Below are 27,583 nucleotides of genomic sequence, written 5' to 3'. Positions count from 1 at the left end.
CAGGGTCAACAGGTCGCTGAAGATACCCCCGAATTTATTGATACCATGGGACTACAAAAGCCGGCTACTGCAAGGTGGAAAGCACAGAACAGGTTTCGTGTTCTCATTGAACAATGCGATTCGCTCTTGTACTCGCGGCCCTAGTGGCCACAGTGGCCGCCATCCCTACGCCCCTCAAGATTCACGCTGGTAAGTGAAGTCAAAAAATACTACTCATATTTTCTATTGGACAGCTTAAAAAAGGTCCAGGATGATAGAGAATACTCTGAAATGTTCTGGTATTCTTCAGGAATTTTTCGATTGAATTAGAAGCTAATGATTGGAAAAATTATGGACAGAAATTTCTACATCAGTTTCGCTAGTATTTTCTAAAATTCCTCGTCTAACTGTGCACTTCAATACAAACACGAGTGAAAGAATTTATTTTTGGAGAAATTCGCGAATTTGCTCGACTATTCCATTGACTTTTTATTCATTTTTACCAGAACTTCATAGAAAAGATATTTCAAATTAATTTGCTAGGTTCTCCCACGATTTTTTTTCGCAACTGGCCAATTTGATGTGGAATAATATTATACAAAATTCGTTCACAATGTTCAGCTGACCAGGACTTACTGAAGAAGCAGCAGGATATCATCAACCTCTTGGACCAGATCCTCCAGCCAATCCCCAACCAACAATACCAGCAACTCGGTCTGAACTACGAAATCGAGCAACACGTCCAGGAATACACTGAACCCGAGCTCGTCAAGTACTACCTGACACTCGTGAAATTGGGTGAGATCCAGCCAAAAGGAACGCCCTTCTCAGTCTCCGTGCAAACCCTCCGCAAAGAAGTTGCCATTCTCACGAGAATTCTCATCGGTGCCAAGAACTACGACACCTTCATCAAGACCGCCGCCTGGGCTCGTGTGACCGTCAATGAGGAGCAATTCGTCAAGGCCTTGATCGCTGCTGTTCTTGTCCGCCCAGACACCCAGGGAATCGTACCACCAGCACTCTACGAAATCCTGCCCCAGCATTACATCGACAGCAGAGTCATCCAGCATGCACAACACGTCGTTAACAACCCACTCACCAAACAATCTGTCATCATCAATGTCAACTACACTGACACCCTGCCAACTGCTGAGCAATACCTGAGCTACTTCACCCACGATATCGGTCTTTCCCTGTACAACGCCTACATTGGTCTCGCTGGATTGATAACTCCAGAAGTAATAGCCGACGAATGGAATATTTTATGGGGTTTTGGCCGATTTTGTTAACGAATTGCAAATCGATTTGGGTCTTACTTTTTGTGGAATATCTCTGAATTTAATGGAGACATCACAATTTTTGTCAAAATGTTTTTGGAGAGTGACTCAGAGCTCCCAACAATACGACAAAAATTTTGCCATTTCCCTCACATTTGGAGATATCCTGGAATTTTTCTGCACAATGTTGTCCATCAAAGATTTCATTCGAAGAAATACCCACATTTTTTTCAAAATCGTCCAAAACTGATAGAAAATTTAAACGATCTTCATTAGAACTCTCTGATATTCGCTCCGATTCTCGGGAATCCTCTAATCATTACCTCTCTCCCCAGCAGAAAATCCACGGCGTCCAGGACGAGCAGACCCACGGTCACATTGGACGTGGTTCAATCTACTACTACCTCAACCGTCAGCTCCTCGGTCACTACAACCTCGCCCGCCTGTCCAACTCTCTCGGCCCCATCAAGGACCTGAACCTCGAGCAGCCAGGAGTCTCCTACCAGCCCCATCTTGTCCACATCAATGGTCTTTCCTACCCAGGTCGCAGCAGCCAGCTCAACCTCCTGCCAAAACAACACCAACTCATCAAGAAGGTCCAGACACTCGAGAAGAGGCTCATCCAAGCCATCGACGCCGGCCACGTAATCACTCCCCAGCAGTCCTTCCTGTCTCTCTACCAGCCCCAGGGTCTCAACATCCTCGGAGAGTTGATCGAGGGTGTCGGCAAGAGCGTCAACCCCAGGTACTACGGTAGCCTCCAGGCAGCAGCTCGTCAACTTCTCGGCAACGTGCCAGACTTCCACAGCATCTGGGATTACACTCCATCAGTTCTCGAGCAGGCCGAGACCGCTGTCCGTGACCCCGTCTTCTTCTCCCTCTGCAAACGCATCATCAACCTCTTCCAGCACTACCAGAACGGTCTTCCAGCATGGCAATACAACGACATTGTCCTTCCAAGTGTCAAGATTGAGAACGTTGTCTTCCCCGACCTTGTCACCTACTTCGAGCAGTACCAAATCAGCTTGAACAATGCCGTTAACCAACCCCGCACAGTCGAGCAACAGAACGTCAACGTCAAAGCCCAAGTACCAAGACTGAACCACAAACCCTACGAATACAAAATCGTCGTGAACGCTGAGCAGGCAATCCAGAACGCCGTTGTCCGCGTCTACCTTGGACCGAAATTGGACAACAACGGAAAAATCGTCGACATCAACACCCACCGCCAGAGCTTCGTAGAACTCGACCAATTTGTTCATCAGCTCCAACAGGGCCAGAACGTCATCGTCAGGGACTCCCAACAGGCACCTCACCTCAGCTACGATTACCCATCAATCAACAACCTGAAGGTACACCTCGAGAGCGCAATCCGCAGCCAGAACCCCTACTACGTCCATGAGCCACACCAGATCTTCGGTTTCCCAGCTAGGCTGTCCATCCCTAAGGGACAATACGGTGGTCTTCCACTCCAGGTCCTCGTGGTCATCACTACTCCTGAACCGACTCAAATCCCATACGGACCCGTCGTCACCCCTGACTTGCAGAACTACCAGACTGTTCACTACAAGGTTGTCAGTGTCAACGAGTACCCACAGGTGATCCAGGAGCACGTACCATTGGGCACCCAACAGACGGTCGATGTCGTACCCGTCCAGACATCTCAGGTTGGATTGAGCGGACAACAGATTGAAAAACTGAAGTACTACTACGGAAACTACCTCTACAAGAAGTACCCCACGAGCTACCCCTTCCCCGCTATGATCCACAAGGGCCAGGCTGGAGTATTGCCCACTGAACAGGTACAGTACTACGGACAACAGACCACCCCATTGGGCGGAGGCATTGGACAGATGACATACGGCCAGGGTAACACAGTCCAGGGACTGCGTCAAGGCGTTCACCAGGGTGTACATCAGACCGGCCTTCACCAGGGCGTCCAGGGTGGAATCCTCGGACAAGGTATCCGCAATGTCTACCCAGGAGTCCAAGGAGTCGAAGGAGTCCAGGGAGTCCAGGGAGTCCAGGGAGTCCAGGGAGTCCAGGGAGTGCAGGGACTCCAAGGAGTACAGGGAGTCCAGGGTGTCTACCAGCAACAGCTGTCACAGGGTGTCTACCAGCAGGAGAACATCCAGAATGTTGAGGGTGTTTACAACCAGCGCCAGCACAATGTCGAATACTTGAAGAAATACTACCAGGGTAAACACATCAGCAACGTCATCGGTGGTGCTGTATCCCTTGACAACAAACCCTTGGGATGGCCCTTGGACAGACCACTCGCCAAGAGTGCTCTCTTCGTACCCAACATCTTCGTCACCGGTGTCATGGTTTACCACGTAGACCAAGTAGACATTCCCTACACGCAATAAGCTATTATGGAATGATTAATTATTTTTCTTTTCATTGATTTCTCTAATGCTGTTTTTGTAATGATGGGACTGTAAAAGTCGAAATATTGAAATTAATAAATTCTCTTCAAGGCAATACATTTGTTTTCTTTATGGTTCATACCGATAAATCAGAAGTATTACTTCAATGATTAACTCTTTCGATTGGTGAAATCATTCGAGAACATAATCCATCATTTCGACTCTTCAATCATAGGAGCACAAGGTAATCGAATCAATAAGATCAGTAAAACTTCAACGACTCATAGTTGAATAGAAAATTTTGTTTATTTAGCGCTTAGTCACTATTGCTAGTCCGTAATTAATTCAATTGAGGGGGAGGAATTTAGTCGAATGATGAGGATCGTCTGGTTTTCTAAATCATCATCACTTCAAGTGATGAGCCGCCTCGATCAATGAATTTAATTGCAACCACAGTGTTGCGATCATCATTCTGAAGATTTCCAATTCTTCTCACTTTATAATTTGACAAATGAGCTCAAACGACAGGAAATGACTTCTACTCTCCAGTCATCATCTCCATGAACTCTGAAATTAGAAGCAAACACGTTAGTCGAGTGTCTAACTTGTCATCTAAAAAAAGCCACCTCATTAGAGATGAGTGATGAGCTGGACCAAGGGGCGAATATTCTCTACGAACCGTCAAAGTCCACTGTGCCAGAGCCGTCGGTGTCGATTTCGGCGATGATGCCATCGAGATCGGAGCTTGTTAGTTTGTCATCCAATGCGGCGAGAATCTCCTTTAGGGTGGCGGTTGTTATGTAACCATTGCCCTCGCGATCGTAGAGTCGGAAGGCTTCCTTGAGCTCCTCCTGCATGGCCTCGGCGTCCTCTTCCTCGAGAAATCGTCCAGCGATTTTGCAGAAGACGTCAAAATTCACTTTGCCAACGTGATCGGGATCATTCTCCTCGATCAGGGCGTTGAGATCGGCATCGTCGAACAGCTGACCCATGGTGTTGAGGATGGTGGAGATCTTCAGGGTGTCGATGAAGCCACTCTTCGTTGTATCGAACATCTGAAAGGCCTTTCGCATCACTGCGGTTTTCTGCTCGTCTTCCTCCTGCGAATTTTAATTTCATTCAGTCGTGAACGAGTCGGAGATTCTTCTATTTGTTATTGATCGATTCTTTGAAAATATGCAATAGAAAAAGTAGATTCGATTGGCTTATTCATTTTTCCTGTTTCCACTGAACCCGATAATAGTTAATCACCATCACTAAGATATTAATTAATGTCATAATTCGGAATTGAAATATGTAAGTTAATAATTTATGATTTTTAAAGGTAAATCAAAATTAGGTAAAAAAATAGAAAAAAATACATAAGATGAACGAAAAAAAAAATTTGTAATAAAAAATATTATCTGCTCCATTTTTTTAAACAGTCTGCATCCATCAGATTGTCGTGAAATAATTTACGATGGATATAAATTATTCTCGGGGATATTTTGTCAAAAATAATGAAGAAAAGTAATAAAAGAAAATTCCGCAAGCACCGAATTGCCAAACCTAATAGGTATTAACTAGCTATTTGTACACCGCAAGTAACACATCACTTTCCGAAAATGATAGATCATACATCATCGCCAAGAGATTCGCCAAGACCTCATAAATAAATCAAAATAATTGACGAACAATATGGAATAATCGAGCAATTGTCACTATTCACAATAGCTCACTCACTCATATAGAAGATAATCACAGTAATCATTAGACAATGTCTTACCATGTTGATGCCTCTGACGACGGATACAGTGTACCTGAAGTGATGTTTGTCTCCACCGGAGGATATAAAGGCCTGGTGGTCAACTGTCGTATCGTAGGAAAACCAGCTAGAAATTTTCGTCTCGTTGGTTTGGGCAAGCAAAAATAGTATCTTTCGTGACACAGACCAACGAAAAATGAAATATGTTATAAGTGCGCGCGTCTAAGGCTCTGGTATGGCAAATGAGGGGAGAAGGACGCTCACGCACTGGTGGATTTTAAGATATATCAAGTAGTCTCATTCTTGAAAATGAGGAGAAAAAATAGTACAAACCGAGTTGAAACATCATGCAATCCATTACAACAGTTATCCTCCTTCACAGCTTAGAGACTCCACCTGTTGCAACTAGAGAAGGTAAAAATATCATCAAAGTTAGTTTTTTTTCATTCTTTTGGCCGGTTAATTCAGGAGAAGAATGCATTCCAGTTGACTAGGTCATGAGCCAGACGGTTTTCAAGTAACGAGGGAGGTGTACTTCGTTAATGAACTTCCTAGATATTGTTTGCCATTCTTTAAAAAGAATAGAAATGAAAAACATCGTAGGGAGGACTGACGCAATTTTTGGGATCGAAATGATCGTAGGAAATGTTTTAGTTTCTTAATCCCAATAATCTTTTTTTTTTTAGACATTCTATTCAGATCTTAACGTTGAAATTTCAGGGCGAAGCTTTCAGTTGAATTGCGTAATTTGTTTTTATCCATATTATTTGATAATTCCACACGAAAGTTGCAGATGTACCACCGAAATCGATGAAAATCCGATCCCATTCCATTTTTCAGCTGAAATTATTCAAGGAAAGCACTAGGTTCCTCTACTAAATTGCGCAATTTGTCTACAACAGCTTCTGTTGAATAAAATTCTCTAAAATTTCCTGAAGCATTGAAACTTAATGGCAAATATCCTCTTGAAATGTCCAATTTTCATTTCTTTGATGTTAATTTAATCGTCAAGTCATTGGATAAATAACCATCTCCACGTGTATCCCAACGACTTATCCTCGATTATGATCTCAATGACAAGTGTATAAGATCCAGCACTAGATTGATATAGAACTTCTAGACATTCACGATTACATCTTCAAGAAAAACTAATACCCGCGCAGAATAAATGGACACACAGTCCTCATGAATTGCCCGTGGTTTCACGGTACATTTGAATCGTCGACGCCTCGTCCCAGGTATATCACACATATCTCTAATGTAACACCCCAACAACTCTGTCTCATCGGTATGGAAATTCGTGCCAAAATAGTTTTTCATTAAAATGGAAGAGGTGATTTTTTTGAATACTGCCCAAACTATCACGGCGCGGATACGACTCGTTAATAAATGAAACTAAGTTCTCAGGAATTTTTGGTATTCGTCATTGGTAATATAGTTGTTTAACAAAATTTGTAGATTTCTCGGGTAATTTCAACGAAAATATTTTGAAGAATTCCAGGGATATTCAGTGTGACTAACCATCTCTCATTGAATGCGATCCGTTTCGCAATCTTTTCTGATTTCCTCTTTTACTTTTATTTTAATCGAAAGGTTTATTTTATTTCTCTTTGTTACTTAACCCAATATTTATAAAATAATATTTTCCGTGCTTATCAAAACCGAATAAAATTGTCCAGCAATTTTCTCATATTTTTCTCTCAAATTTCTCCGTAAATTATAGTCCATTTTGGCAAACAGTCACATTCGTTGGTAAAAAAATTCCATTCCAAAATCCCAATCGAAACGAAATGCCATTCTATTCAACTCATCAATTACTCATCGGCCCGAAATGATGCATAAACTCCTTGAGAGGTTCGTTAGCCTTCTCCGCGTCCAGATTTTCCATTACGCTGACTAAAATGTCCCATTCCCCCTTGCTCCTCGCCCATTATTTATCCACAAGGCTTACTCCATTCCTCCACGTGCAGGTTTCACCTCATAACGTTTTTTTTAAATACCGATACACCTTCCGACACTCTTCAGTATTAACAATCGAGGATAACTCGTCACGCGTCATCACGCCATGTGCCGCAATTCCAAAAATAACTTGGTGAATTTTCGGTGCATGACAGGATACCCAAAAATTTACATAACGCATTGTAAATAAAGCTACCGGAAATTTTCCCCCCGATTGGAACAGACATTATTTTTCCCGGAAGGCTCTCTCTCCAATTTTTTAGATTCTATTGGCGAAGTGGAAGCAGAGACATAGGGTATTTAAAGCTTCGCATAAATTCAGAGATTGTGTAAACACAGCTGGGGAGAGAGATTTATAGGGAGTAATTGCTAAAAGTTTGATCTTTCTACAAACTTTATATAAAAAACAGTTTTTTGTTCAACAAAACAAATACACTATAAATATTATTATAATTTCGATTGTCACATTGGGTGGATGAACTTCAAAATAACAGCCTTAACAGGATTTAACGTTCATCTCAAAACGATTGTTTAAATTATTAACAAAACGGCATTAATTCTAAGGGAAGATGGTGGGTGTTCCTGCACTTTTTCATTTCAGAGTCAATAAAAAACTGAAAAGAATGAGTTCATCTCCCCCCTGTGGTAACTCCAGTTATCCACTGAAAAATATCCAGTTCGAAATTTCTAGGATGGGAATATGATCCACTGATGAATTTTTGAATTCCAAGAAGTCCAGAATTCCAAAATCATATTCTTCATTGATCCGATGACATTTTTCATTTATGTCCCCATGTCCTATCAACAAACGAAATGCTCTTTTTTTATGAGATCTTAGAAAATACGAAGATATTTTTCACTGGATAATATTTCTACACCGTAAATTCCATCGTATATAAAATTTTCTTACATATAATTCTTTTTGTACAAACATGATAGGTTCGTTCAACGTTCAACGCTGGGTAGCCCATCTCAGACTCATCTAGGTTTAATAAATATTGAACTCTCCAATCTCAGAGAAGAATAAACAATAATTTCTCAATTTGAGCCAAATAGGTAATTTTCCCTTTTCGAGTATTACTTTTCCCTGCACAGGGATACGACGATATTTTTCATTGACGCAACTGTTCCATCCCAATGATGGAATGACTCCTAGGGAGGGAAACAACCACCGGTTATAACTACATTCTAATATTCGAACAAAACAACAGGGTCCGATCTTTGCAATGAAATTCAAGGATACCAGGTATCCTTGAGCGTCATTAGCCTCCAATCTGCTGGAAAATTAAGTAGTAAATGCTCGGTATTAATGGCATCAGTTAGAAACTACTGACGAGGGAGTTGTAGCCAGTGGTACCTCGCTTTGTGCTTTTTCCATTGATGGAACGTACTTTTTTTTTCGACGATCCACTACCAATTTTATTAGCCAGAGGATCCCCAGGGGTAGTGGTGTCATCATTGAACAGGCAACTGGAAGTACTGAAACAATTAAATAACATTGTTAATTCATTGATTACTAAAACTAGAGGTTATTGAAGAAGATTTAATCTTTTGAAATTATAAGCCAATAAACGAAAACGAATGTAGAGAAGACTTTAAATCATTCAGTTATCGAAGGGCCGTTTAATTATATAACAAGGGAAAATAGAAAATTCGATTTCTTCCATAATCCCTCATAATTAAATTATTCAGAATCGGGCGCGATCGAAAAATGCGGTAAAGGGTCGAGGGGTGAGGGGTACTCATTGGTTCCTTTTTATAATGTCACGTCCCTATACTGTTAACGACAATTTAGGCACACGGTTGCACTGTCTCTTCAACATTTGCGAACATTTGTCGCAAGTCCATGAACTTGCAACTGTTTATCTTCACTGACCTCGTTGCTCTCTTGCTCAACTTGCTTGTCCATGGGGACGATTACTCACAGTCAAAACATACGAATCCAACTTAATTAAAACATGAATACATACTAATTAATTTTTATAATAAGAGCTACCGCAATATTTTTTCCTCAGATAATGTCTGTTTGTTTGCCGCTTCTAATGCAATTTTACCGCTGCCTTAACTTGTGGGGGATTCGGTCTTGCTTTCTCTTCATTAAGTTTTGTTTGTGCTGTCAGCATTAATCACGGAGAGTATACATTCCTGGCCCCTTTCGCCCGATTCTTTCACCTACATTAATCTTATCTGTCGCTAGAGATTTACCTTTCTGACTCCTCTTCAAGAAAACTCAAGATTTCATACTTCTTCATTACGAAAATCAATCAAAATTATAAACATTGAGTGAAACTAATGTTCTAGTGAATGTCTGAATAGAATGACATAAAATTCAATAGAACTATTCAAAATTATAGACGTCATTAAAATCCTCAGAAGTGGTGACATAACAATGGAAACATGATTCCCTTACCTGTCGTCAAATCCGCTGCAGGTTGTTTCAAGCTGAATCTCAACAGAAAAATCGCAATTCCAGTGTTCTGAATGCCAGTCTCAATGGCAATCGCCCGAACATCGGCTCGCGGTTGTCGGCAAATTGTCATGGCCAACAAACCGCAAATAAAACCCAACCAGGGTAATCCCATACCCGATAATACAATCTGGAACGTAAATATATTTTTATATGGTAAACCACAAAACGGAAAATTAAATCATTACCTGCCACGAGAATAACTCGAATAGATACAAGTTGGTGAATATAGCGAAAACGACGATGAATAGAATCAAAATGACGGAGAATGGCTTCATGATCCGCACCATTATTCTGGATAATCTTGGAAACTTCTTCTGGATAAAGTATCCTATTGCCAGGGGCAACACCAGGCCAACCGCTATGTAGGCTATCCTTTTGTAGGGAACTATGAGATTTCCACTGTCGAATATGTGTTTTCCGAGGGTGAAAATCCAGAATGGTATGGTTGCTAACAGAACATTATTAACGCAATTAAATCACTGCAATTAATTGACTCAGCAGTGACATAATTAGGGACGTTACGCTACCCTCGGGTCTATAGAAACGTTTAGAAATATTTTCTTTATTAGTTTATTACCAAAAGAAGCTAATGTCGATAAAGAAGTCATGGCAATGGAGAGATTAAGATTTCCTCCCAGCAGAACCGTCCAAATATTTGATGCACCACCACTTGGACTGATGCCCGTGAAAAAAATACCAATTTGCATTGGTGGATTGTCGGGGAATAAGACTCGTCCAATGCCAAATGCCAGCTGCAAACAAACAAATATAAATTCATCCCATAAATTGTAGTGGTCGGAATTTGTCAGATTGAACGAAGATTGAGCAGTCCATAGAGATGAATTAATAACGATCGTTTATAATTACTAACGAGTGGCATTATGAGAAATTGGCAAACTCCACCAATGAGTGGACCGATGGGCCGACTCAGGGTCTCCCTGCATACCGACCAATCCATTGCACAGCCAAAATTTATGTACAGAATTGATACTAGTGTCGCTACACTGACTGTGAACAGAGTGTCTATTACACGTTCCGGGCGAATCACTGTCACGGTGAGTCTTTCGGTTGCAGTGACAATCTGGAATTTTATTTGTCATTCAGAAACCTAAGAAAATTCTTGTTCAAAACATGTTTAAATAAAATTTAGATTTTTTCTAAATAATTCGCAAAGTTTGTTGATTTTTTTAATTCCGACAAGAACACTCACATCATCGTCATTCACAACATCGAGCTCAACGGAAGTCAGTCCCAGCAGCCGCCCATTGATCCTGATACTGTCGTTCCAAACGTGTCCTTCAGGTTCACCCCGAGGAACTTCTACTGTCGCTATATTTTTGTCTGCACTTTTTCCAACTATACTAACGACACCATTGTAACTTTCTGGCAATGACAGGGAGAATGGGATAGTGATCGTGTCGTCTACGTGGACCTCCACATCGGTGGTATTCAAAGCTAGATGGAAGTGTTGGGCACTCGTGAGGCTCAGGAGCATCAACAGCCCTAGGTAGATGACTCCCATGGTTTTCTGAAAGAAATTTTTAGTTCAGATCATTTCTTAAGAAACTGACTTGTAATGTTAGAAAAAAATTGATTAATTCCGAAGGTGAAACCCTCGGGTTTATTTTTACGGTTATTCCATTTCCATTTCATATCCTACAATTGGTAGTTTTCCAGTCATGGATTAAAATACATTCCGTCAAACTGAAATGGGGGTAATTATACCCCTCGCATTTTTATTATCCATCAGTCTATTTATAGTCGAACTCTTCGTTACGATTCGTGATCAAATAAATAATATAAAGCTTCATAAAAATGATATGCTACTAATCGAGTTTTCATGGACCTTTTGCTGGGCCATTAATCATGAATTAAGACCAATGTTTAATTAACAAAACCAATTAAGATTGAATCCTCGTCTAAGATCATCCTGTGGCCCGAGAAAGACTCCCAAAAAATACGGAAAGGATCTTTTGGCCGAATGCAGTTCATATTTAGAACTTTAATTGTTATCTCTAGCTCAATGAGCTCTTCATAATAACCGATTACTGACGGATAGAATATAATCGCGAAGGATTTGCGGTGGTGACTTCTGTATTGAAAACTTGTGATTAACTACAGCATTAAATCTGCACACACACACACCTCAATGGTTGTAAATGACTTCGTTGCAATTCACTGTTTGTCTCACACCATCGTGAGTTAGTCAGCAATTTCTTTACTTCTGGCTCGATTAATACGAGTGACAGAATAGTGGGGGAATTACGTCCGCTGATATGAATTGCGATATCAGATACGAGGATCTGTGGTCGATAAGATATTTAATCACCCATCGATCAAGTCTAGGATGAAATAAACACAAGATTATGTAATATTCTCCCAGTCCCACAGCGGAATTAGTTCCATATTAAATTTACAACACAGAGTGGAAATTTCCAGCTTCGAATCACTAAAATGATTACATTTGATTACAATGATTACATTACTATTGAAGTAATTGTGTTTATGTTATATTATTATGTTTATGATTACGTTATTGATGAGCAACATCACAGTTGAAAGTGTTCAAATATCATGTTGAAAAAAATCTATTCATGATGTTATTTTATTTTTCATGTGGCCATTGCCCGAGGGCCCTCAGGCAGTATATAAAAGAATATATGTAATTTTCGCGTTACACTCACATAATGGGCACAAGTAATTTTTTTTCAGTGGCTCAATTTACCAGACATCTCAGCTCACGTGATCCGAGAAAGGTCTCGTGTGTTAAAATATTGTTCTACTAAAGTCACGGGTTTTTAATGCATTTTCAATGATTTTATGTGAACGTATTTATGATGTAATACGACAAGACAAATTCTCATTTATCACTGAAAATAATTTTTTCTCCCAGGTAAATATTGCAGCGATAATTCCCGAAATGAGATGATTATTACTCAACACTGATTGCACAATTTATTGCGACTTATATGTAACCCGGTGACATTAATTTTTAATTGTAAAAGGTATTATTGTTATCCAACAGTTCCTCCGAAGTAATTTCTCATTTCTATTGAGTAAGGTGGGATAAGGAATGATAATACATCATCTAATGTTTAATTCCACTAGTTAACAAAAGTATTATGAAACACTTGTCTGTAAGTTTCGCACGGACTCTGTTACAGTATAAAATGCACTATTTACTCACGTATTACGCACTCCACAACTGGTTTTTCACTGTGATTTATCCTTCTTTGATGCAAATGAAGTTAGCACTACCGGCATATTGGACTGCCAGTGGAGTTCGATTTCCACTTGAACTGGGCACGCAGTGGGGATCACGTAGCACTGAAATATAAACCTGTTCCATATGGTTCAGGTGTATGGGAGGTATGGGACTTAATTACTGATAATCGTGCCCCTAAAGGCCGCCACGAGAGGCATGGGAGGCATGCAACCATTGACCTTGCGTAGAATTGCAATTTGGAAACGCCTGAGAGGTTATGTGGCTCCATCTTTGAAAGATGGTTGGAATGCTACGAGATGGCTCGGTAAAACAGGAGCAAATTATTTTTAGCGAAAATCGACGGTCGCTCCTCCGACCGCCGCGGTCATTACCAATATTGACGTGAGCCTCTATCCTAGTCGATCCTATTTGCAAAAACAGTCACAAGTACCTGCTGACGTCAATTAACAAAGTGACAATTAACAGAAATGTATGGTAGAAGTCTCGACCTATTTTTTCATCGCTTCACTTTATTCTTGAAGTATAAATTCATCCAAATGTTTTCGCATTAAAAAAACGTACAATTAAGCGTCTAAAATTCCAAGAATTCTAGTTCGAAAAGTCTTTTAATCACGTCATCAATTTGAAGCTCTTTGGAGACATCAACTATCAATTCGTCGACCAGTTTATCCGCAATCCTGTAAAAAAATTATAATCGCTAAAATTTTTCAGTCGATATATTTGAGAATCACACAAAGCACTCAATTTATGTTGTGGTCAATTGTCAGAATTCGTCCAACTCGTATATATTTTGAACTGAATATATAAAAATTAAGGACGATATTGAGCATAAGAAATGTCACGAGACTTCATCAAGGATACAATCTAGACAGCTCTTGATTTCTATTAGATTTTTCATAGATTAAAAAATTGATCATTATGTGGATTTATTCTGCTACAGTGCGACCAACGGACTGTTATTTGTATCATGAATTATCTCACCAAGCGACGACCTCCCAAGGTTTGTTGGGACTGTTGCTCGTATACATTGGACTTGACCGGGAGGAGGTGTTGTATTCATCCCGGTAGTTCAGTAACATCTGGGAGGATTCCTCGGAGACGATCAACTCGGTTAAACGACAGTCTTTTCTCTTTGTCAGTCTTGAAGTTTCCTGGGTAGCTTGACACGATGCGTCGGTGTAATTTGACGGTCCTTTATTGTTCTCTTGAGATAAGCAGATCAATTGCATGTTTCGGGGACCACTGGGAGCTTCAGCCAACCTAATTATTCAAGTGAAAATATTAAGAAGAGATACAGGAATGAGGAAAAAAATACCTCTCGTACAAACATGTACAACAGCTGATTTTTCTATTAAGTTTTTGCGCCTAGACTTTTACCTAATATTAGAAGCCGAAGCATCACTCTTCGTTTTATTATCGGAAATTCCCTCCGATTGCTGGACATTTTTAATAATTTCAAGTAAGCTAGCTATCACCGTCGGCTGGCTCTCCTTTTCTCCGTTACTGGGCTAAAATTACGCCAGAAAAAATCATAAAAAGAGCTGGACAAATCCTCCACAAACCCTCTATTCACCTTATTCGCAACCAGACTCATGAGATCAGCAATGACAGGAACCAAATTAGCCAATCGTTCATTCGTATCCTGTCCTTCGCCAGTTCCATTGATACTTATATTGCTCTTCACGGAAGTCTTAGAATTCCTCTCCAAATGTTGTTTGGCACGTCTCTTGATGCTAATCTTACTCTCATTAGAACCAACAGAGTGAAATTTCCTTGACACACTACTCCCCTGATTCATCATTCCAAAATTATCCACATTGCCAAGATCAGTTCTGCTATTTATCGCTGTCACAGAATCACGAGGTATTATATCCATCATGGTGCTGATATCATCACCATGGACTCCATAACGTCTCTTTCTCCTCGTCGAGTCTTTAGATGATTTACGACCGATGGAATTTGTGTAGATCTGCTCGGGAGTTGGTGGGGGATTGTTTAATGACACTCTAGGAATATTTCTGTCTTTTGGATAAACTCCAACTGTAACTGCAGGTGTTTATAAACATACATGTCAGACACCGACTGTACTAATGCCTAATTAGATGCGAATCAGGTATCTTAGTTACCTGGTCTACGTTGTCGCTGGGCCTTTCGATATTTCGAGTCCATAGTGTACATGCTTAAACGATTTTCCAGAGTTTTCAAGCAATCAGGACGATTGGTTTGTCTTTTTACACTGGGGGGAAATTGTCCTGTCATTACTGATTGCCGAGCAGTGAATAATTGGGACTCGTTGTCGGAGTGAAGTCGAAGTTTCGACAGAATTGCATAGCATCGACTCTGCAAGTCATTGCCCTGAAAATAATTAATAAATCTGTCAGTCCGATTGGAAAACCCACTTCAGTACTTTGGACAACAAAGTTTATGGTAGCAACTTAATTGCTTATAAATTCTTTCCAGAAAATATCTTTCAAAAAAGACAATTTCTCAGATATCTCTTCGAGCATCCTTTGGAAATAAAATAGAAGCAGTTGAAGAAATAATTCAGTTAGAATAATTGTAGAAGAAAATACTTCTACAAATTCATGAATCATCAACTTACCAATCCCTGTGATCCAGTGTCACCCCCTCCGACCTCCTCAGCCGTGATATTAATCCTCCCGCAGACGTCCTTCAACTCGACGACGGTCCCCAGAATCTCCTTGAGCTTTCCAGGATGTGCCTGAAGCACTGAGCTCGGTATATGATTGCAATAGGCCGTGAGAGCACAAGTTAGAAGTTGATGTGCAGCACAGAGCTTCTGCTCGAGGGCCTGCATGTGCAGGACAGCTGCACGTCGCCTTCCCTTGCCTTTCAGGATACCCTTGAGGTGCTTCTGAATATCTCCCACTTGTCTGCTAAGCTCGTACAGATAATTTCTCGAGAATCGAATTCCAAATTCCGCGACTCGTTTCTGCCTTCTTTTGAGGTCGTTCTCCCCATCAGGTCGAGGAACTCTGCATAGTCTATAAGATATTTCGTCCAGAAGCTCGGAGATCCTCCCCTGGAGGCCCAGAATCTTCTGGGCGATCACTGGATGTGGTTGGACCGCCAGACACTCCTCATCATCCCCAGATTCGTACTGAGACGTCAGATCAGGACTTGAATTGCACTCCAGTCGATTCAATTTTCGTAATAATCGATTCTTTCGATAGGTGCTGGACCTGATGGTGCTCTCTGAACTCGAGTGCTTGGACTTGACGTCCAGCTTCGAGACTGGCGACCTTTCCAGGGTTGAGACATCGTCGTCGTCGGCATCCTGCAGGAGGAATGTGAGGCTACTCCTTCTGCTGAGGGCTCCGGTATCGGTGGCGTTCAAGTTTTCAGGATTTCTGCTGGATCTGGAGATCCTGTGGGTCTGGGAAACTCCTTCGGGGGGAAAACTTTGGAGGTCTAGATTTATGTCGGAATGATTCGCCCTCAAGGGGTGCTTGAAAGGTTTCAGGGGAATTCCGGTGATTCTCTGGTCCCGATAATTTGTCCAGAGTTTTTCCTCGTTTCTGTGGGTTCTCTCACGTCGCACGTCCTTCAGGATCTGCTTGAATTGGCCCGAGGGGACGTACTGGAATTTTTTGGCCGTGCGACAAGAGGTTGTTAGGCAAAATGAGACGTTTACGGTCAGGGTGGATATTTGGGGGTTCAAAGGGAAGCTGCAGTGATGGTTCCAGCGAAAAGTGATAGATAAAAAAGTTTACGGATTGACCAGAGCTTTAGGTTTGAGAAATATGAATGAAATAGGGCTTGAAAAGAAGGTTTGTTTGTCTTTCATTCCGAAATGTTTATCAAAACGTCAAATCGCAATGAACTGATTCATTAAACCTCCAGATGCACTTTGTACGATGACTCTAGCTCTTCTTACCTTGAAATCAAAGTCATTGTCCTCACCGTCGGAAAAAATGAATTTTTCCAACCCCTTGTTCGTCAGGTAGTCGAATTTTAACGGCTTTACAGGGACCACAGATGACATGTCCAATTTATAGGTTAGAATTTCCTCTAGAACGATTGTTTCACTCTTTACGTATCAGGAAAATCCCTGACGTCCATTGCATGCCATTGTACAATTATTTATAAAAACTTACACTGTATATTAATAGAAAAAATCAACTCCGGGTGTAATTGTGTGTCGGATTTTCACAAACACCGACGAAACGGGGGTGGATAGTTTGTTTGGGGCTGCAAAAAATTCGGAGTGGGAGAGACGTAAACATTGTGCGAGTTCATTGATCGATAACATAGCTCGCATCTGCACGATCTTTTGAAAAAAAATTATAGAATTTGATTTCACAATATATGCAAAAATCCATTAATAAATTGTTCAATTCGTTCCAGAAAAATGATTTTCTTTTGACTTCCGGAAGGAATGACGATTGGAGATGGTAATTCGATTTTATACTTTATTGCAAATGTATTTTAAAAAATAGAGAAAAGTGTTTTGTGCACTTTGCTTTAAAAACAATTTACCCACATGAAATAATACTTAACAAAAAAAAAGTTCTTTATTCAAATTAATTTATTAAATCATTTCTTTCATCATGTGATCTTTCTATCTTCAGTATGAATCATCTCTGCAGTTCTCCCTCACAAAAAACTACCCCCTCTCTCTCCCAGTCCCACCCCCAAATCCAATCACCTCCCCCTCACACCAAATTCCCCTCCAAATTTTCATTCATAAATCCAAACTCAAACAGTCATCGAAAAAAAACCGAACCTCGCATTTTCATAGTCACCGGTCATCGAACCCCTTCATCCCCTCCCCACCCCATCCCCTGCGCACAGGTGTATAATCCACACAAAAAGGTGCGGTCGCAACTACAATCGCAAAATGACCGCCCCTCCATCCTCAGGTGGATCAATACTCCCACCCGGCATCCCTCAATTCCGTGAAAAGCGCCGAAGAATTTCCCTCGTTGCTCCCCATCACGAACCCCCAACGTCTGAGCATTTGGTGCGTCTCCCGCGAACTGTTACCTAAGAATTTTCTGAAGAAAAAAATTAAAAATTACGCGACAAATTCGCCTTCTACCGGGAGTCGAGGCTCCGGTGCCGAGATTGACTACTGGTGGTGAGGGCGTTGATTCCGGTACCAAAAATCCCCGTCTCACCCCCCTCAATCATCCCCCAGTCTCAACGAGTTCCGGTCTTATTCATCATACGACGTAAGCATGAATTTGCAATTTTTAATTGAGTGTGCGCATTTTATGGGGCCCATTATATCGACTTAATCAATTTTTCCGTTTAAATTATCGTCCCTCGATGATTATCCGTGACCTGGGGGTTGTGGATGATTAATGGACGGATGTGGTTCACTTTAATTCGCTGACGCAATTAAGTTCCACTGGATAGACGTTATTATAATTCTACGCAATTTATCAGTGAGGGGTGGTAAACGGGGGTGATAACGGTTGCTTGGGGTTTCAGGGATACCAGTGACATCATCAGCATGACATCCAAGGTTCTCGTTAAGCTGCCAACGGTGCCATTCACCCAGGTCAGTGACTCATGATTTTGTTGGACGATAAGGGGTGAGGGGTGGAGTTGCGGGGTGTAGTTAAAATTAGAGGGATTGATTGCGGTGGGAATGGAGTGCGGAAGATATCCAGAGGGGTCTTAATAATTGATTTTCTTGGAAAAGGGAAAAAAACCGAGTGCTGAATTGGTGACATTGCCAACGAGGAGTGATGGTGCAGCTCAAATCAGATCCCAACAGGGGATCAGTGATCGGGCTGCTCTGTTGGAGCAGAACATGAAGTTTCTCCAGGAGCAACACCAGGCGACACTCATCGCACTCCATCAGGAAGTGGAAATACTACGGCAACGAAATAGAGGTATTAGAATCATTAACCAGGAGTTGACGGTGGTTTGATTAATTGTGAATGTAAAATCAGTAAATTGATGTTGTTGTTTTGTCCCTGGGATAGATTTACAGTTTCAATTGGTATTCACAAAAGGCACCGCATGTGTATCAAGTAGTCCATCATCACCGGAGGACAATTCGAATGGGTTCGTGAAGACGAAGGTATTTGATGATTTTTAATGACTTCTGAATTGCTGAGGTGGAACGAGATAAGTTGACTGTTACTGTGGAAATAGTATCTTTTGATACCCGCGGGAGAAAATTGGATTTTTCTGCACGCACATGTGACACATTTTTTCGTGATATCTGATATTTGTGTCAAAAGTTTTTCACGTCAAGAGACTTTTCAATTGTGCAGTAAGAGATTTTTTTACACTCCTGGTAGTTTTAAACTTGAGATTTTCTTGGTTTAAGTGGGAATTGTTTGAGAACTTTTTTCCCTCAGGGTACCTCAAGGGCCTCCTGGGGAATATCTCTGAATCTAAAAGAGATATCTGAATTTTCATGAGCAACTTTTTTGCGGAGGTTCTGTAAAAACACTTTCAAATAAATTATCCTTGTGAAGAGATCGTTTTTCGGTCGATATATGCAAATTTGGGAGGAACAGTATAATTTTACGAGTTTTTTCTTAGAGCAAAAAAATGTTTTTCAGCAACAAAATTTCTCACGTGCAACAGCACTTATTTCGTTATCACACATGAACAACTAATTTAATGAGTGTATCCGTGACTTCGTTGTTAGATATCTGTGTGTTTGAATACAGGGAAGCCCAGTTAGTGTCAATGTTACTCCTCTACAGATTGAATTACTTGAACGAGACCTGGAGGAACTCAGGGTTTCATTCAACGAGGCGAAAAAGCAAAATCAACAGCTTCAGGATGTCATAGAAGAGCAGAAAATGTGAGTAAGAGCATCGTCTCGTGATCATGCCCTTGTGAACGTTTGATTGTCCTCAGAAAATTGGAGAACACTGAGGAACTACAGGATCAAAATGAAGTCACGGACGTGGGAATTCAGGTGGGGGATGCACAGGATGTTCAGGCTGATCTGGCGGTTCGTCTGGTGGACGCTGAGGCCCTCGTGAAGCGTCTGATACGCCAGAATGCTGATCAGCAGAGGGAAATAGCCTCGATGGAGTCGACATCGGGGAAAAATGGGAACAGAAGTGGTAATGGACGAGGTCGTAGTAATGAGAATGGACATCACAGTCGAGGTGCCTCCGGTGATCCGGGACAGTCTAATCGGCATCGCTACAAGTTCCCACCGCTCGAGGGGGACAGCTACTGGAGAAATACGTCTAGAGGACGTGGCAGGTAAATTAAAATATCGAGGCGTTAATTATTATCAAATTATACTTTACTGTAATTATTCCTATCAAAATAAAAATTTGGGTTGATAGGATGAGTGAAAAATTTTAGAATGTAGAAAAGAAATTATTGCATTCTTCAGTTACGATCACCATTCAGCGCACTATCAGCGTCGAAATCGTCTGGATGATGAAGGAGCAGACGGCGACATGTCGTGTATAGTCCTTCCCGAATTGCGAATCGGTGGTATTAAAAATGAGGCCCCGTGCTATCCTCCGATGTATCGGTCTCAACGGGGCTATCACAACGGTGGCAATTACTACCGAGACAGTGGCAACCGAAAATTTCGAGGACAGGGACGTCACCGTCGAGACCAGGAGTCCCGCGATCATCGTGGGGACTACAAAGACAGAAATCAAAAGGGTCAGCAACAGGGGGACTACAGTGATGCTCAGACACCGAAAAAAAATTAAATCATTGATAAATTTGCATTGATGGGAGATGAAACATGTTCTTAAACAAGTCTGGTTAAAAAAAAAAGGCAAGTTGAAAATTACCAAGACTGAATTGTCTTGAAAAACTATCTAGATTTTTTAAATTCATTTTTAAGGCGAGGAGAAATAAATCTGGAGGAGAATAATTTTAAAAAAGGGTTATTTATTTGTTTATTCATTTTTTGATCTGTCAAATCGATTAAAAATGAACGGCGCTTCAAGAAAAAACCGATAAAGTTTTATCAAGTATTGGCTGAATTTTGCTATTAAGATGATCTGTCTGGGAAATTTTCAACGGACGATTTTTTTTTGGTTTAAAAAAGATTTCTTTGAGAATATATTTTTTTTTGTCAGTGTACCGTGTACGCATGATAATGTTGCTTGCGCGAGCAGACTCTGTGTTTTAGTTGTAAAGTCGGGCTGAGAGGCAAACAAAAAAAATCATTATTCTCCATAATAAAATTTTCAATTTAAATAGACTCTTCAATATGAATACTGAGTGATCCAGATAACATTTTCCTCGTATGTAATTTGTAGCACAGTGGCTAATTATGTAATGGAGCCTTGGCAATTATAATTAGTAATATCTATAGCTGTAATAAAAGCACCACCAAGTGAAGAATAACGAACATGAAGAAACAAATTATTATAAAATATTTAAAATCGTGTTAGACGGATTTATGGAGTATATTATCAGTATTTTATTCATCATAGATTGTGTAACGAGTATTTAAAGGAATAAGAAGGAAGAGGTTTTGGAATATAAATTTGGGAATAGTCAGATTTGTGGAATGTTAGCGAATCAATTTTTCGGTGAATCAATATTTTTTTGAGGGAAGTCATTACTTATGAGTCATCACTTCTTATGATATGAAAAATCATTTGCGATTGCCATTTTTCTCTGTTCGCTTGCGAACAAATTTGAAATTGTTTAAAATTCTTATACAATTGTAATGGGACTGGAACAATTCATGTATGACGTAATATTTTCTTCTCTCATGGAAATATTTATTGGGACAGAAAACCTCGCACCTTAAAATTGAAGATAATAAGGAGAAAGAAGGATTACTAAAAAAATAATCTTATGCCCTGATTTACCAATATCTCCTTTGCATTAATACTCTAGGGTATCGAGTGGCAATATTCAGGTGTCTATACTCAATGGAAGTAATTGAAACGAAAATTGAAATGACTAGTTCAGTAAAGATCAGTGTTATTTGTGCTTTATTCATTTCAGATTATTAGAGTTAATTCCTGAATTATTGAGGCTCACGGAGAAATGATGTATGAGCTATTGAATTGTCGAACAATTGCTTGTAATCACACTGATGAACTGTGCTTTATAAATTATCAAACAGTTGACAGATATTTTATTATCACATTAGTACAGCTCGAATTATTCCCATTTGTTGTTGAATACTTGGAAAGATTACTCAGTATTTTTGTCTTTCGCGTTATTACATATAATGGAGAATTTTATGAAGAAAAAACATTGAGAGAATGTCACTCATGCATTTGCTTGTTAGAGAGTGAAAAGGGGAATTGAGTGGAGTCAGGGAATTATTCCAGTGAGAAAATAAGTCGGTTAATAAGGTTCGTAAATTTAACAGAAATGTCAAGTGAATTGGCTTCACAACTATATTTAATTTTTGTTGATCTTTCCAATTATTTTTGTCTAATTCTATTGAGAAAGTTCGAATGCAGAATATAATTTTCAAAAAAAAATTAATAGGATTCGGTTTGTTTACCCAAGTCATTATCCCAATATTTTTTGTTGAACTTTCTCCCTTCGAATATTTTTTTCCTCGTTCCATTAAATTTTTTCCATCAAGATTTTGATACACATAATTGCTCTTGGTAGAAGCAGTTATTGTCAACTAATAAATATGTGAATCGATATCCTCTCCCTCCACTCAATTTCTGAAAATACTAACGATTTTTCCCCTCAGTGAAGATTTTTCTTTTATTCTACCAGTCATGAAATAAAAACTCTTGAACCGTAAAAAAATGGGAGGCACGAGTCTGCATGAAAAGCTTCCCGACGACATTTTCAGAGATTAAAATATCGATATTATGCGCCTCGTGTTGCAACTAGACTTCAACAACCAATTTAAACATAAAAATCTTTATAATCGTGAGGTACAAGACTTGTGCGGCTTGGATGGGTGATATATACATTAAATAATGAATAATTGCACTTGGAGTCCTGTCTTTCATTTTGACCAGTTCAAATTTTCGTATTTTATTCATTCGTTTGTTCATCACGGAAATCCCCGAGTGTTTGACGATTGTAATGTTTTCCCGCCTTTTCTCTAGTATACGACATTGTAAAAACGATTGGAGAGTCATAACAAATAATTATTGGTCTTGAAAAAGGGTATTTGGTGTAAGTATTCCTGGATTAATCTCAATCATCTGAAATCATTTCTCGCGTAATGAAAATCGTGTTATTGAAACGCAAGTACTGAACGTTGCTTCTACAGTCTGAACTATTTGGTTTTGAGGTTAGGGTTGTCTTGCAATAACAAACAAAATGCAAGAAAAAAAATTAAGAAACTGGAGATGATTGAAGACTGGTGGCAAGCCTGTGATGAATTTTTAATCACAATGGATCGACACATTATTTAAGTTGTTTCTTTATAATTTATTTGATGTTTCGACTCTAGCAATTTTTGTTAATGTCTTCGCTCAGGTTCTCTAAATATATAAAACTTCTGCTCAAGATTTTGCGGAATCTGCACCAGATGCTATAAAAAAATTAAAAGCCCTTAAACCTTTCCAGTAAAATAAAAAGAATAATTGGAAGTCTTATCACGAATATTCTCCAATCTTCCCACTAATCTTTCATTACCCTCAAGGTTCATGCTGTGGGCATCCTCCCACGATGTCGATCCCCTCGGAGAACACCTACGAGAACATTCAGCGAGAGGAGCGTTACAAAAAGCTAGAGCGAGCAGTGAAGCTCCTGAATATGCAGTTGCAAAAGAAGTCCTGTGACATAAATCCCTTGGATCCTCCGTGGCCAAGTGTCTCCAGCATCAACGTTGATCCCCTTGACACAAGCTGCGCAGGATTCTCCTTGCATTCCTCCCGCATGGGCAGTGACGTCCTGGCATCAAGCCGTAACATGCACAAGATGATGCACAATCGCTCGAACCCTCCAAAAATCCCCCAGGGGCTAACGACCTCCAGCATTAAGCAGTCCCCGAGGACAGTCTCCCAAGAAGAGCGAGTTCTGATGCCTCCACCGAAGACAATTGGTATCCTCGCACATTCGTCCCGAAGGAATTCCCTAGCCGGTCCAGGGTACTCAAAATCCACGCTCCAGGGGGCGTTAGGTACACGTCAGGGGTTCTCTGCGCAGAGTGTCATCTCTTCGATAAAAGGCTCTTCTTCGGGACGAGATCTGTACCCAACAGCCTTCGAGAAGGAGAACTGGAGAGACCATCAGCCGGGAGTTGAGGTGAAACCAGACAGGATTTTCTCAAAATGGAAGCCAGTTCTGAACGACAAGGGCCTGCTCATAATCAAGGGTACCCTGGACTGTGGAAAAGTAGCTCGCAGTAAACCAGTAATCCGTAGGCTCTCCTCGGTCACAGTGCAATCAATCTTCAATCACATTTATCACCTGCATGGGAACATCAACGATGAGAGGCACGAACTCCCGGACTATATTCGAGGAAAATTTTACAACGGATTCCCCGATGATTGGGAGAATGTCTACCAGGTCTGGAGTAATTTCGTGGCTGATGGCAGCAGAAAAAGCTTCAGATGGCCCACACCAGTCACCGACAGTGATGACGACCTCCAGAGTGAGGTCTCCGACATCACAATTCACAAGCCGAGGAGACGTTTGAGTCCCAGGAAACAATCAGCATCGATAAAAAATCGAGGAGAGGAATTATCGGAAGCGACATCAAAGATGACAGGAAGTACCAAATTGAGCCCTAGGAAGCGTTTGAACTCGAGCAGAGACAGACGAGATCGGTCCAGTGAAGCAGTACAAGAGGATAAAAAATTGTTGACTCCTAGGGGATGTCTGAATGGCAGCAGAGATTTAGCACCTGGGGGATTATCAGAAAATAAAAGCTGCTGTTGCTCGAGGGAAACGAACTCCAAGAACTGTGAAAGAGAAGAGAACAACGATACTATCGACAATTTCATGGAGAAAATAAAAAACCAGCAGATGAACAGTTCAGCAGCCTCACTGACTCCATCCTCAGCTGGGAAACTGGGGCTGACGTCTCTCAAAGACATCATTCAGGAGGACAAACTGAAGATCATCCTTGAGAACCTGACGACCAGAAGATGTTCGATAGAGTACATAGACAAAATAATTGCAATGTTTGACTGTTTGAAGTACGTTGTGTCGTATCAGTCAGACGACGCGGCTGAAACTCCTCTCCCCCGAGGACCTCAACCCTCGAAGCCATGTGTCCATCGAGATGAGGTACTTAATTCTGACAAGACATCGAATCCCTCCGAAACTTCAGAGACTCATCACCGAAAGCGAAATCCCCCATTGAGAAGAAAACTCTCCCAAGAAGATTACGACAGCTCTGATGGTCTTGACGAGTCTTCTGACAACGACGGAAGACCAAAATTGCCTCTGAGGCTTCGGGAGAAGCCCCTGGATCAGTTGAGATCAACCGAGAAACGACGCAGACCCATTGAGCCCCCAGTCAGCGAGAGTGAAGAAGAGGGGATTTCTCCAGCGAAGAAATTTGCGTCTACACGTCCGCAGGTTAATGGCAAAAAATGCCAGAAGACGGAAACAGTGAAAGCACCAGAACGACCTCTCGTGAATTACGACTCATGCGTGAGTTTGACGGAGGATGAAAGACGGCCTCTGCAACCGCCTCCTCATCTCCTGAGACCCAGAGAAAAAACATTCCTGAGAAATCGAGGTTATCGGGCTGCACCCTACGATTCAAGCGTGAGTTCAACTGACGACGAAGTAGGGGGTGATTCTCATAAGCAAGTGGACACCATGAAACATATGCAGAAAGCTAACACAAAAGCTCTGAAATTGACCGACGCTCCAATGAAGCGAAATTTTCTGAAGGAAAATTATCAAAAGGATCTTCCCACTGTTCCGGAGAAGACGAAAGAGGAGACGCAAAAGGACAGTGAAAACAAGCAGAACCTGAAGGGGTCTAAACCCCTCCACAAGGACGAAGGGATTCCTAAGATTGTTGAGGAAGTCATTGAGGAGGTATCACTAGAGATAACGTCCCCAGAAAAGAAGAAGAAGAAACCGGTTGTGGTTAATGTTGAGAAAGTATCAGTGACCCTTCCTCAATTGTTAACCAAATCATCTTCCCAAGGTTCCAATAAAGACCAGAATACATCCAAAAAGGATCCGAATCGATCGAAGAAGGGTTCCCTCGAGGATTCCGTGGAACTGATACCTGCAGACGTTGAAGATAAGGATTTACGAGTGGAATTGAACGATGTCGTGAAGGAATCCAAAAGGTCGAAATCTAGCAAAGATTCCGTGAAGAAGGGAGCATTCGGCACAGAGACAAATCCAAAAGTTCTCACTACGTGGTTTCCCAAGCTCGTGAAGAAACCAGGTGGAAATTATGGACTGATTTTCGTGGGAAAACTGTTGAATGAAGCTGGACATGTGGCGAGCAGGAGGTTCTCCACGGATTTTGTTCTGAGACGAGTTAATGCACAGGTCATTGAGACTGAGGTCCACCAATTCTATCAGCTGACAGGGGAACTCTGTGATACAAAGCACACTGTCCCGAAAGAGATACAGAAGCAGTGCTTGAAGGGATGTCCTGGGAAGATCAATTACTTCTGCGAGAAGTGGAGGAGACTCATCGAGGAGACGAGTCCTGATAAGAGGGAGACTAGTCACAATACGACTATTGACGTGATTGGAGTGCCAACAAGCTCGAGGGGGAGGAGGATCTTGCCTCCTTTGTGCTATTGGACCGGGGAGAGAGTAACCCTGAAAGGCAATATACCTGTTTACAGTCCTGGAAACAGCCAAGAGTCCTCGATTCCGTCTTCTCTGGAGATATCATTCAGAAAAGACGCGAATGGGAAAGACCTTTCGCAGAACTCCTCGAGGAAGAAAGACACTAGTGCCAAAGACACGTCAGCCAGTTCAACATTGAACAACACTAGTGTCAGGAAGGCCGACAAGAATGGGAAACCTGAGGATCGAGGGGGAAAATCGAAGAACAGTCCAGTGGAGCTGGAACAAGCGACAAAACCCACGAGATCCACCAGTAAGAGACGACTCAGGAGGGATATTAAGGATGATTCTAGTGGTCCTGAGGAAGTGGAGAGGGAGACGAGGGTGAAAAGAAGAAGGGCGCGGAGGGAAGAGGGCAACTCTCCTGAAAAAGGGAAGGAGGTCGTCAAGAGCAGAGGGAGGAGTCGGGAAGACACCAAGGGCAGTCGTCGTGAGGGCCTGAAGAGACAGACTTCGGGACTGACTTGCACCTATCGAACCAATGTGCCTTATCATGATGATGTTCTGTCCGATGACCAGTTATCGACCATATAATTTTTTGAATTTATGTTAATAGTTTGGAATTTAAGGAATACTGTTTGTGACTATGTGCCAATGAAGTTATCAGCTTTCCGTGTTTTGTCATTTTGGATATAATATATGTATAACAGTGATGTTTAAAGGAATTCATGTAATTTATTTCACCCTTTTCAGATAATCCAAGCAATATTTTTAACATATTTATGAGCAGTATGCTTTTTTTACATTTTCTGATTCAATAAGTGAGGAAACTTTTTGCTTCTCCTTGAAAAGCACACTTTCCACTTCCTTCGGATTTTATAACTAATTCCCCATGATTAAAAGTAGAAAATGCAATTAAAATTTCAAGAATCT

At 41.0% G+C, this 27,583-nt stretch overlaps 6 protein-coding genes across 16 annotated transcripts in view; 3 read left to right on the top strand and 3 right to left on the bottom strand.

Moving 5' to 3' along the window:
* LOC135161643 (uncharacterized) overlaps positions 1 to 22,921 on the top strand; it is a 73,085-nt gene extending 50,164 nt beyond the window's left edge. For 2 of the 5 annotated variants that reach the window (XM_064119401.1, XM_064119400.1), the window contains 6 exons: positions 18,482 to 18,551; positions 18,696 to 18,888; positions 18,982 to 19,079; positions 19,681 to 19,817; positions 19,874 to 20,230; positions 20,367 to 22,921. In XM_064119401.1, the coding sequence (XP_063975471.1) occupies positions 18,504 to 18,551; positions 18,696 to 18,888; positions 18,982 to 19,079; positions 19,681 to 19,817; positions 19,874 to 20,230; positions 20,367 to 20,697 (1,164 nt within the window). In that variant the 5' untranslated portion in view covers positions 18,482 to 18,503 and the 3' untranslated portion in view covers positions 20,698 to 22,921. Of the gene's footprint in view, positions 1 to 17,237; positions 17,440 to 17,934; positions 18,220 to 18,481; positions 18,552 to 18,695; positions 18,889 to 18,981; positions 19,080 to 19,680; positions 19,818 to 19,873; positions 20,231 to 20,366 lie in introns of those variants that run through there. The other 3 variants (XM_064119398.1, XM_064119397.1, XM_064119399.1) reach the window with 3 other exon arrangements.
* Positions 82 to 3,740, top strand: LOC135161626 (allergen Cr-PI-like). Of its 2 annotated transcripts, none has more exons than XM_064119348.1 (3): positions 82 to 189; positions 601 to 1,217; positions 1,595 to 3,740. In XM_064119348.1, exons 1-3 carry the CDS (start codon positions 114 to 116, stop codon positions 3,623 to 3,625), a joined length of 2,724 nt encoding a protein of 907 aa, XP_063975418.1. In that variant the 5' UTR covers positions 82 to 113; the 3' UTR covers positions 3,626 to 3,740. The 2 variants fall into 2 exon arrangements, with proteins under 2 accessions (XP_063975418.1, XP_063975417.1); XM_064119347.1 differs by having other exon boundaries at positions 1,592 to 3,740.
* LOC135161655 (troponin C) lies at positions 3,913 to 5,737 on the bottom strand. Its single transcript, XM_064119414.1, has 4 exons — positions 5,703 to 5,737; positions 5,391 to 5,496; positions 4,305 to 4,725; positions 3,913 to 4,192 (listed from the first exon to the last, which is right to left on the bottom strand). Exons 2-4 carry the CDS (start codon positions 5,391 to 5,393, stop codon positions 4,164 to 4,166), a joined length of 453 nt encoding a protein of 150 aa, XP_063975484.1. The 5' UTR covers positions 5,394 to 5,496; positions 5,703 to 5,737; the 3' UTR covers positions 3,913 to 4,163.
* LOC135161642 (P3 protein) lies at positions 5,738 to 13,226 on the bottom strand. Of its 6 annotated transcripts, none has more exons than XM_064119394.1 (8): positions 11,645 to 11,817; positions 11,009 to 11,326; positions 10,670 to 10,879; positions 10,376 to 10,550; positions 9,984 to 10,246; positions 9,739 to 9,925; positions 8,720 to 8,807; positions 5,738 to 5,774 (listed from the first exon to the last, which is right to left on the bottom strand). In XM_064119394.1, exons 1-8 carry the CDS (start codon positions 11,657 to 11,659, stop codon positions 5,753 to 5,755), a joined length of 1,278 nt encoding a protein of 425 aa, XP_063975464.1. In that variant the 5' UTR covers positions 11,660 to 11,817; the 3' UTR covers positions 5,738 to 5,752. The 6 variants fall into 6 exon arrangements, with proteins under 6 accessions (XP_063975464.1, XP_063975462.1, XP_063975465.1 ...); XM_064119392.1 differs by lacking the exons at positions 5,738 to 5,774; positions 11,645 to 11,817 and adding exons at positions 11,944 to 12,140; positions 12,483 to 12,972 and having other exon boundaries at positions 7,705 to 8,807; XM_064119395.1 differs by lacking the exon at positions 5,738 to 5,774 and adding an exon at positions 7,705 to 8,126.
* On the bottom strand, positions 13,514 to 17,263 carry LOC135161628 (uncharacterized). The gene is made up of 8 exons (XM_064119356.1): positions 17,143 to 17,263; positions 16,923 to 17,056; positions 15,627 to 16,625; positions 15,151 to 15,379; positions 14,598 to 15,070; positions 14,402 to 14,532; positions 14,006 to 14,284; positions 13,514 to 13,701 (listed from the first exon to the last, which is right to left on the bottom strand). The coding sequence occupies exons 2-8, from the start codon at positions 17,028 to 17,030 to the stop codon at positions 13,596 to 13,598; spliced, it is 2,325 nt and encodes a 774-aa protein (XP_063975426.1). The 5' UTR covers positions 17,031 to 17,056; positions 17,143 to 17,263; the 3' UTR covers positions 13,514 to 13,595.
* Positions 22,922 to 23,008: 87 nt separating the features above from the next.
* Positions 23,009 to 27,375, top strand: LOC135161622 (enolase-phosphatase E1-like). The gene is made up of 2 exons (XM_064119344.1): positions 23,009 to 23,104; positions 23,577 to 27,375. The coding sequence occupies exon 2, from the start codon at positions 23,603 to 23,605 to the stop codon at positions 27,242 to 27,244; it is 3,642 nt and encodes a 1,213-aa protein (XP_063975414.1). The 5' UTR covers positions 23,009 to 23,104; positions 23,577 to 23,602; the 3' UTR covers positions 27,245 to 27,375.
* The last annotated feature ends 208 nt before the right edge of the window (positions 27,376 to 27,583 follow it).

This window comes from Diachasmimorpha longicaudata, chromosome 4, assembly GCF_034640455.1.
Source record: "Diachasmimorpha longicaudata isolate KC_UGA_2023 chromosome 4, iyDiaLong2, whole genome shotgun sequence".
NCBI lineage: Eukaryota > Metazoa > Arthropoda > Insecta > Hymenoptera > Braconidae > Diachasmimorpha > Diachasmimorpha longicaudata.
The sequence above is the reverse complement of the archived record's forward strand: the minus strand, read 5'-3'. Positions and strand labels throughout refer to the sequence as shown.

Excerpts from the sequence above, each read along its gene's own strand:
- LOC135161655 (XM_064119414.1), bottom strand. Across the intron at positions 4,193-4,304 it reads TGGCACAGTGGACTTTGACG|AGTTCATGGAGATGATGACT; the intron begins GTTCGTAGAGAA and ends TTCTAATTTCAG.
- LOC135161626 (XM_064119347.1), top strand. The coding sequence starts at position 114 with ATGCGATTCGCTCTTGTACTCGCGGCCCTAGTGGCCACAGTGGCCGCC. Across the intron at positions 190-600 it reads GCCCCTCAAGATTCACGCTG|CTGACCAGGACTTACTGAAG; the intron begins GTAAGTGAAGTC and ends CACAATGTTCAG. Across the intron at positions 1,218-1,591 it reads CTGGATTGATAACTCCAGAA|CAGAAAATCCACGGCGTCCA; the intron begins GTAATAGCCGAC and ends CTCTCTCCCCAG.
- LOC135161642 (XM_064119390.1), bottom strand. Across the intron at positions 10,247-10,375 it reads ATCGACATTAGCTTCTTTTG|CAACCATACCATTCTGGATT; the intron begins GTAATAAACTAA and ends ATGTTCTGTTAG. Across the intron at positions 8,808-9,738 it reads TGCAGCGGATTTGACGACAG|TACTTCCAGTTGCCTGTTCA; the intron begins GTAAGGGAATCA and ends TAATTGTTTCAG.
- LOC135161622 (XM_064119344.1), top strand. The coding sequence starts at position 23,603 with ATGTCGATCCCCTCGGAGAACACCTACGAGAACATTCAGCGAGAGGAG.
- LOC135161628 (XM_064119356.1), bottom strand. The coding sequence starts at position 17,030 with ATGTCATCTGTGGTCCCTGTAAAGCCGTTAAAATTCGACTACCTGACG. Across the intron at positions 16,626-16,922 it reads ACAATGACTTTGATTTCAAG|TACGTCCCCTCGGGCCAATT; the intron begins GTAAGAAGAGCT and ends AAAAAATTCCAG. Across the intron at positions 14,533-14,597 it reads TGAGTCTGGTTGCGAATAAG|CCCAGTAACGGAGAAAAGGA; the intron begins GTGAATAGAGGG and ends GCGTAATTTTAG.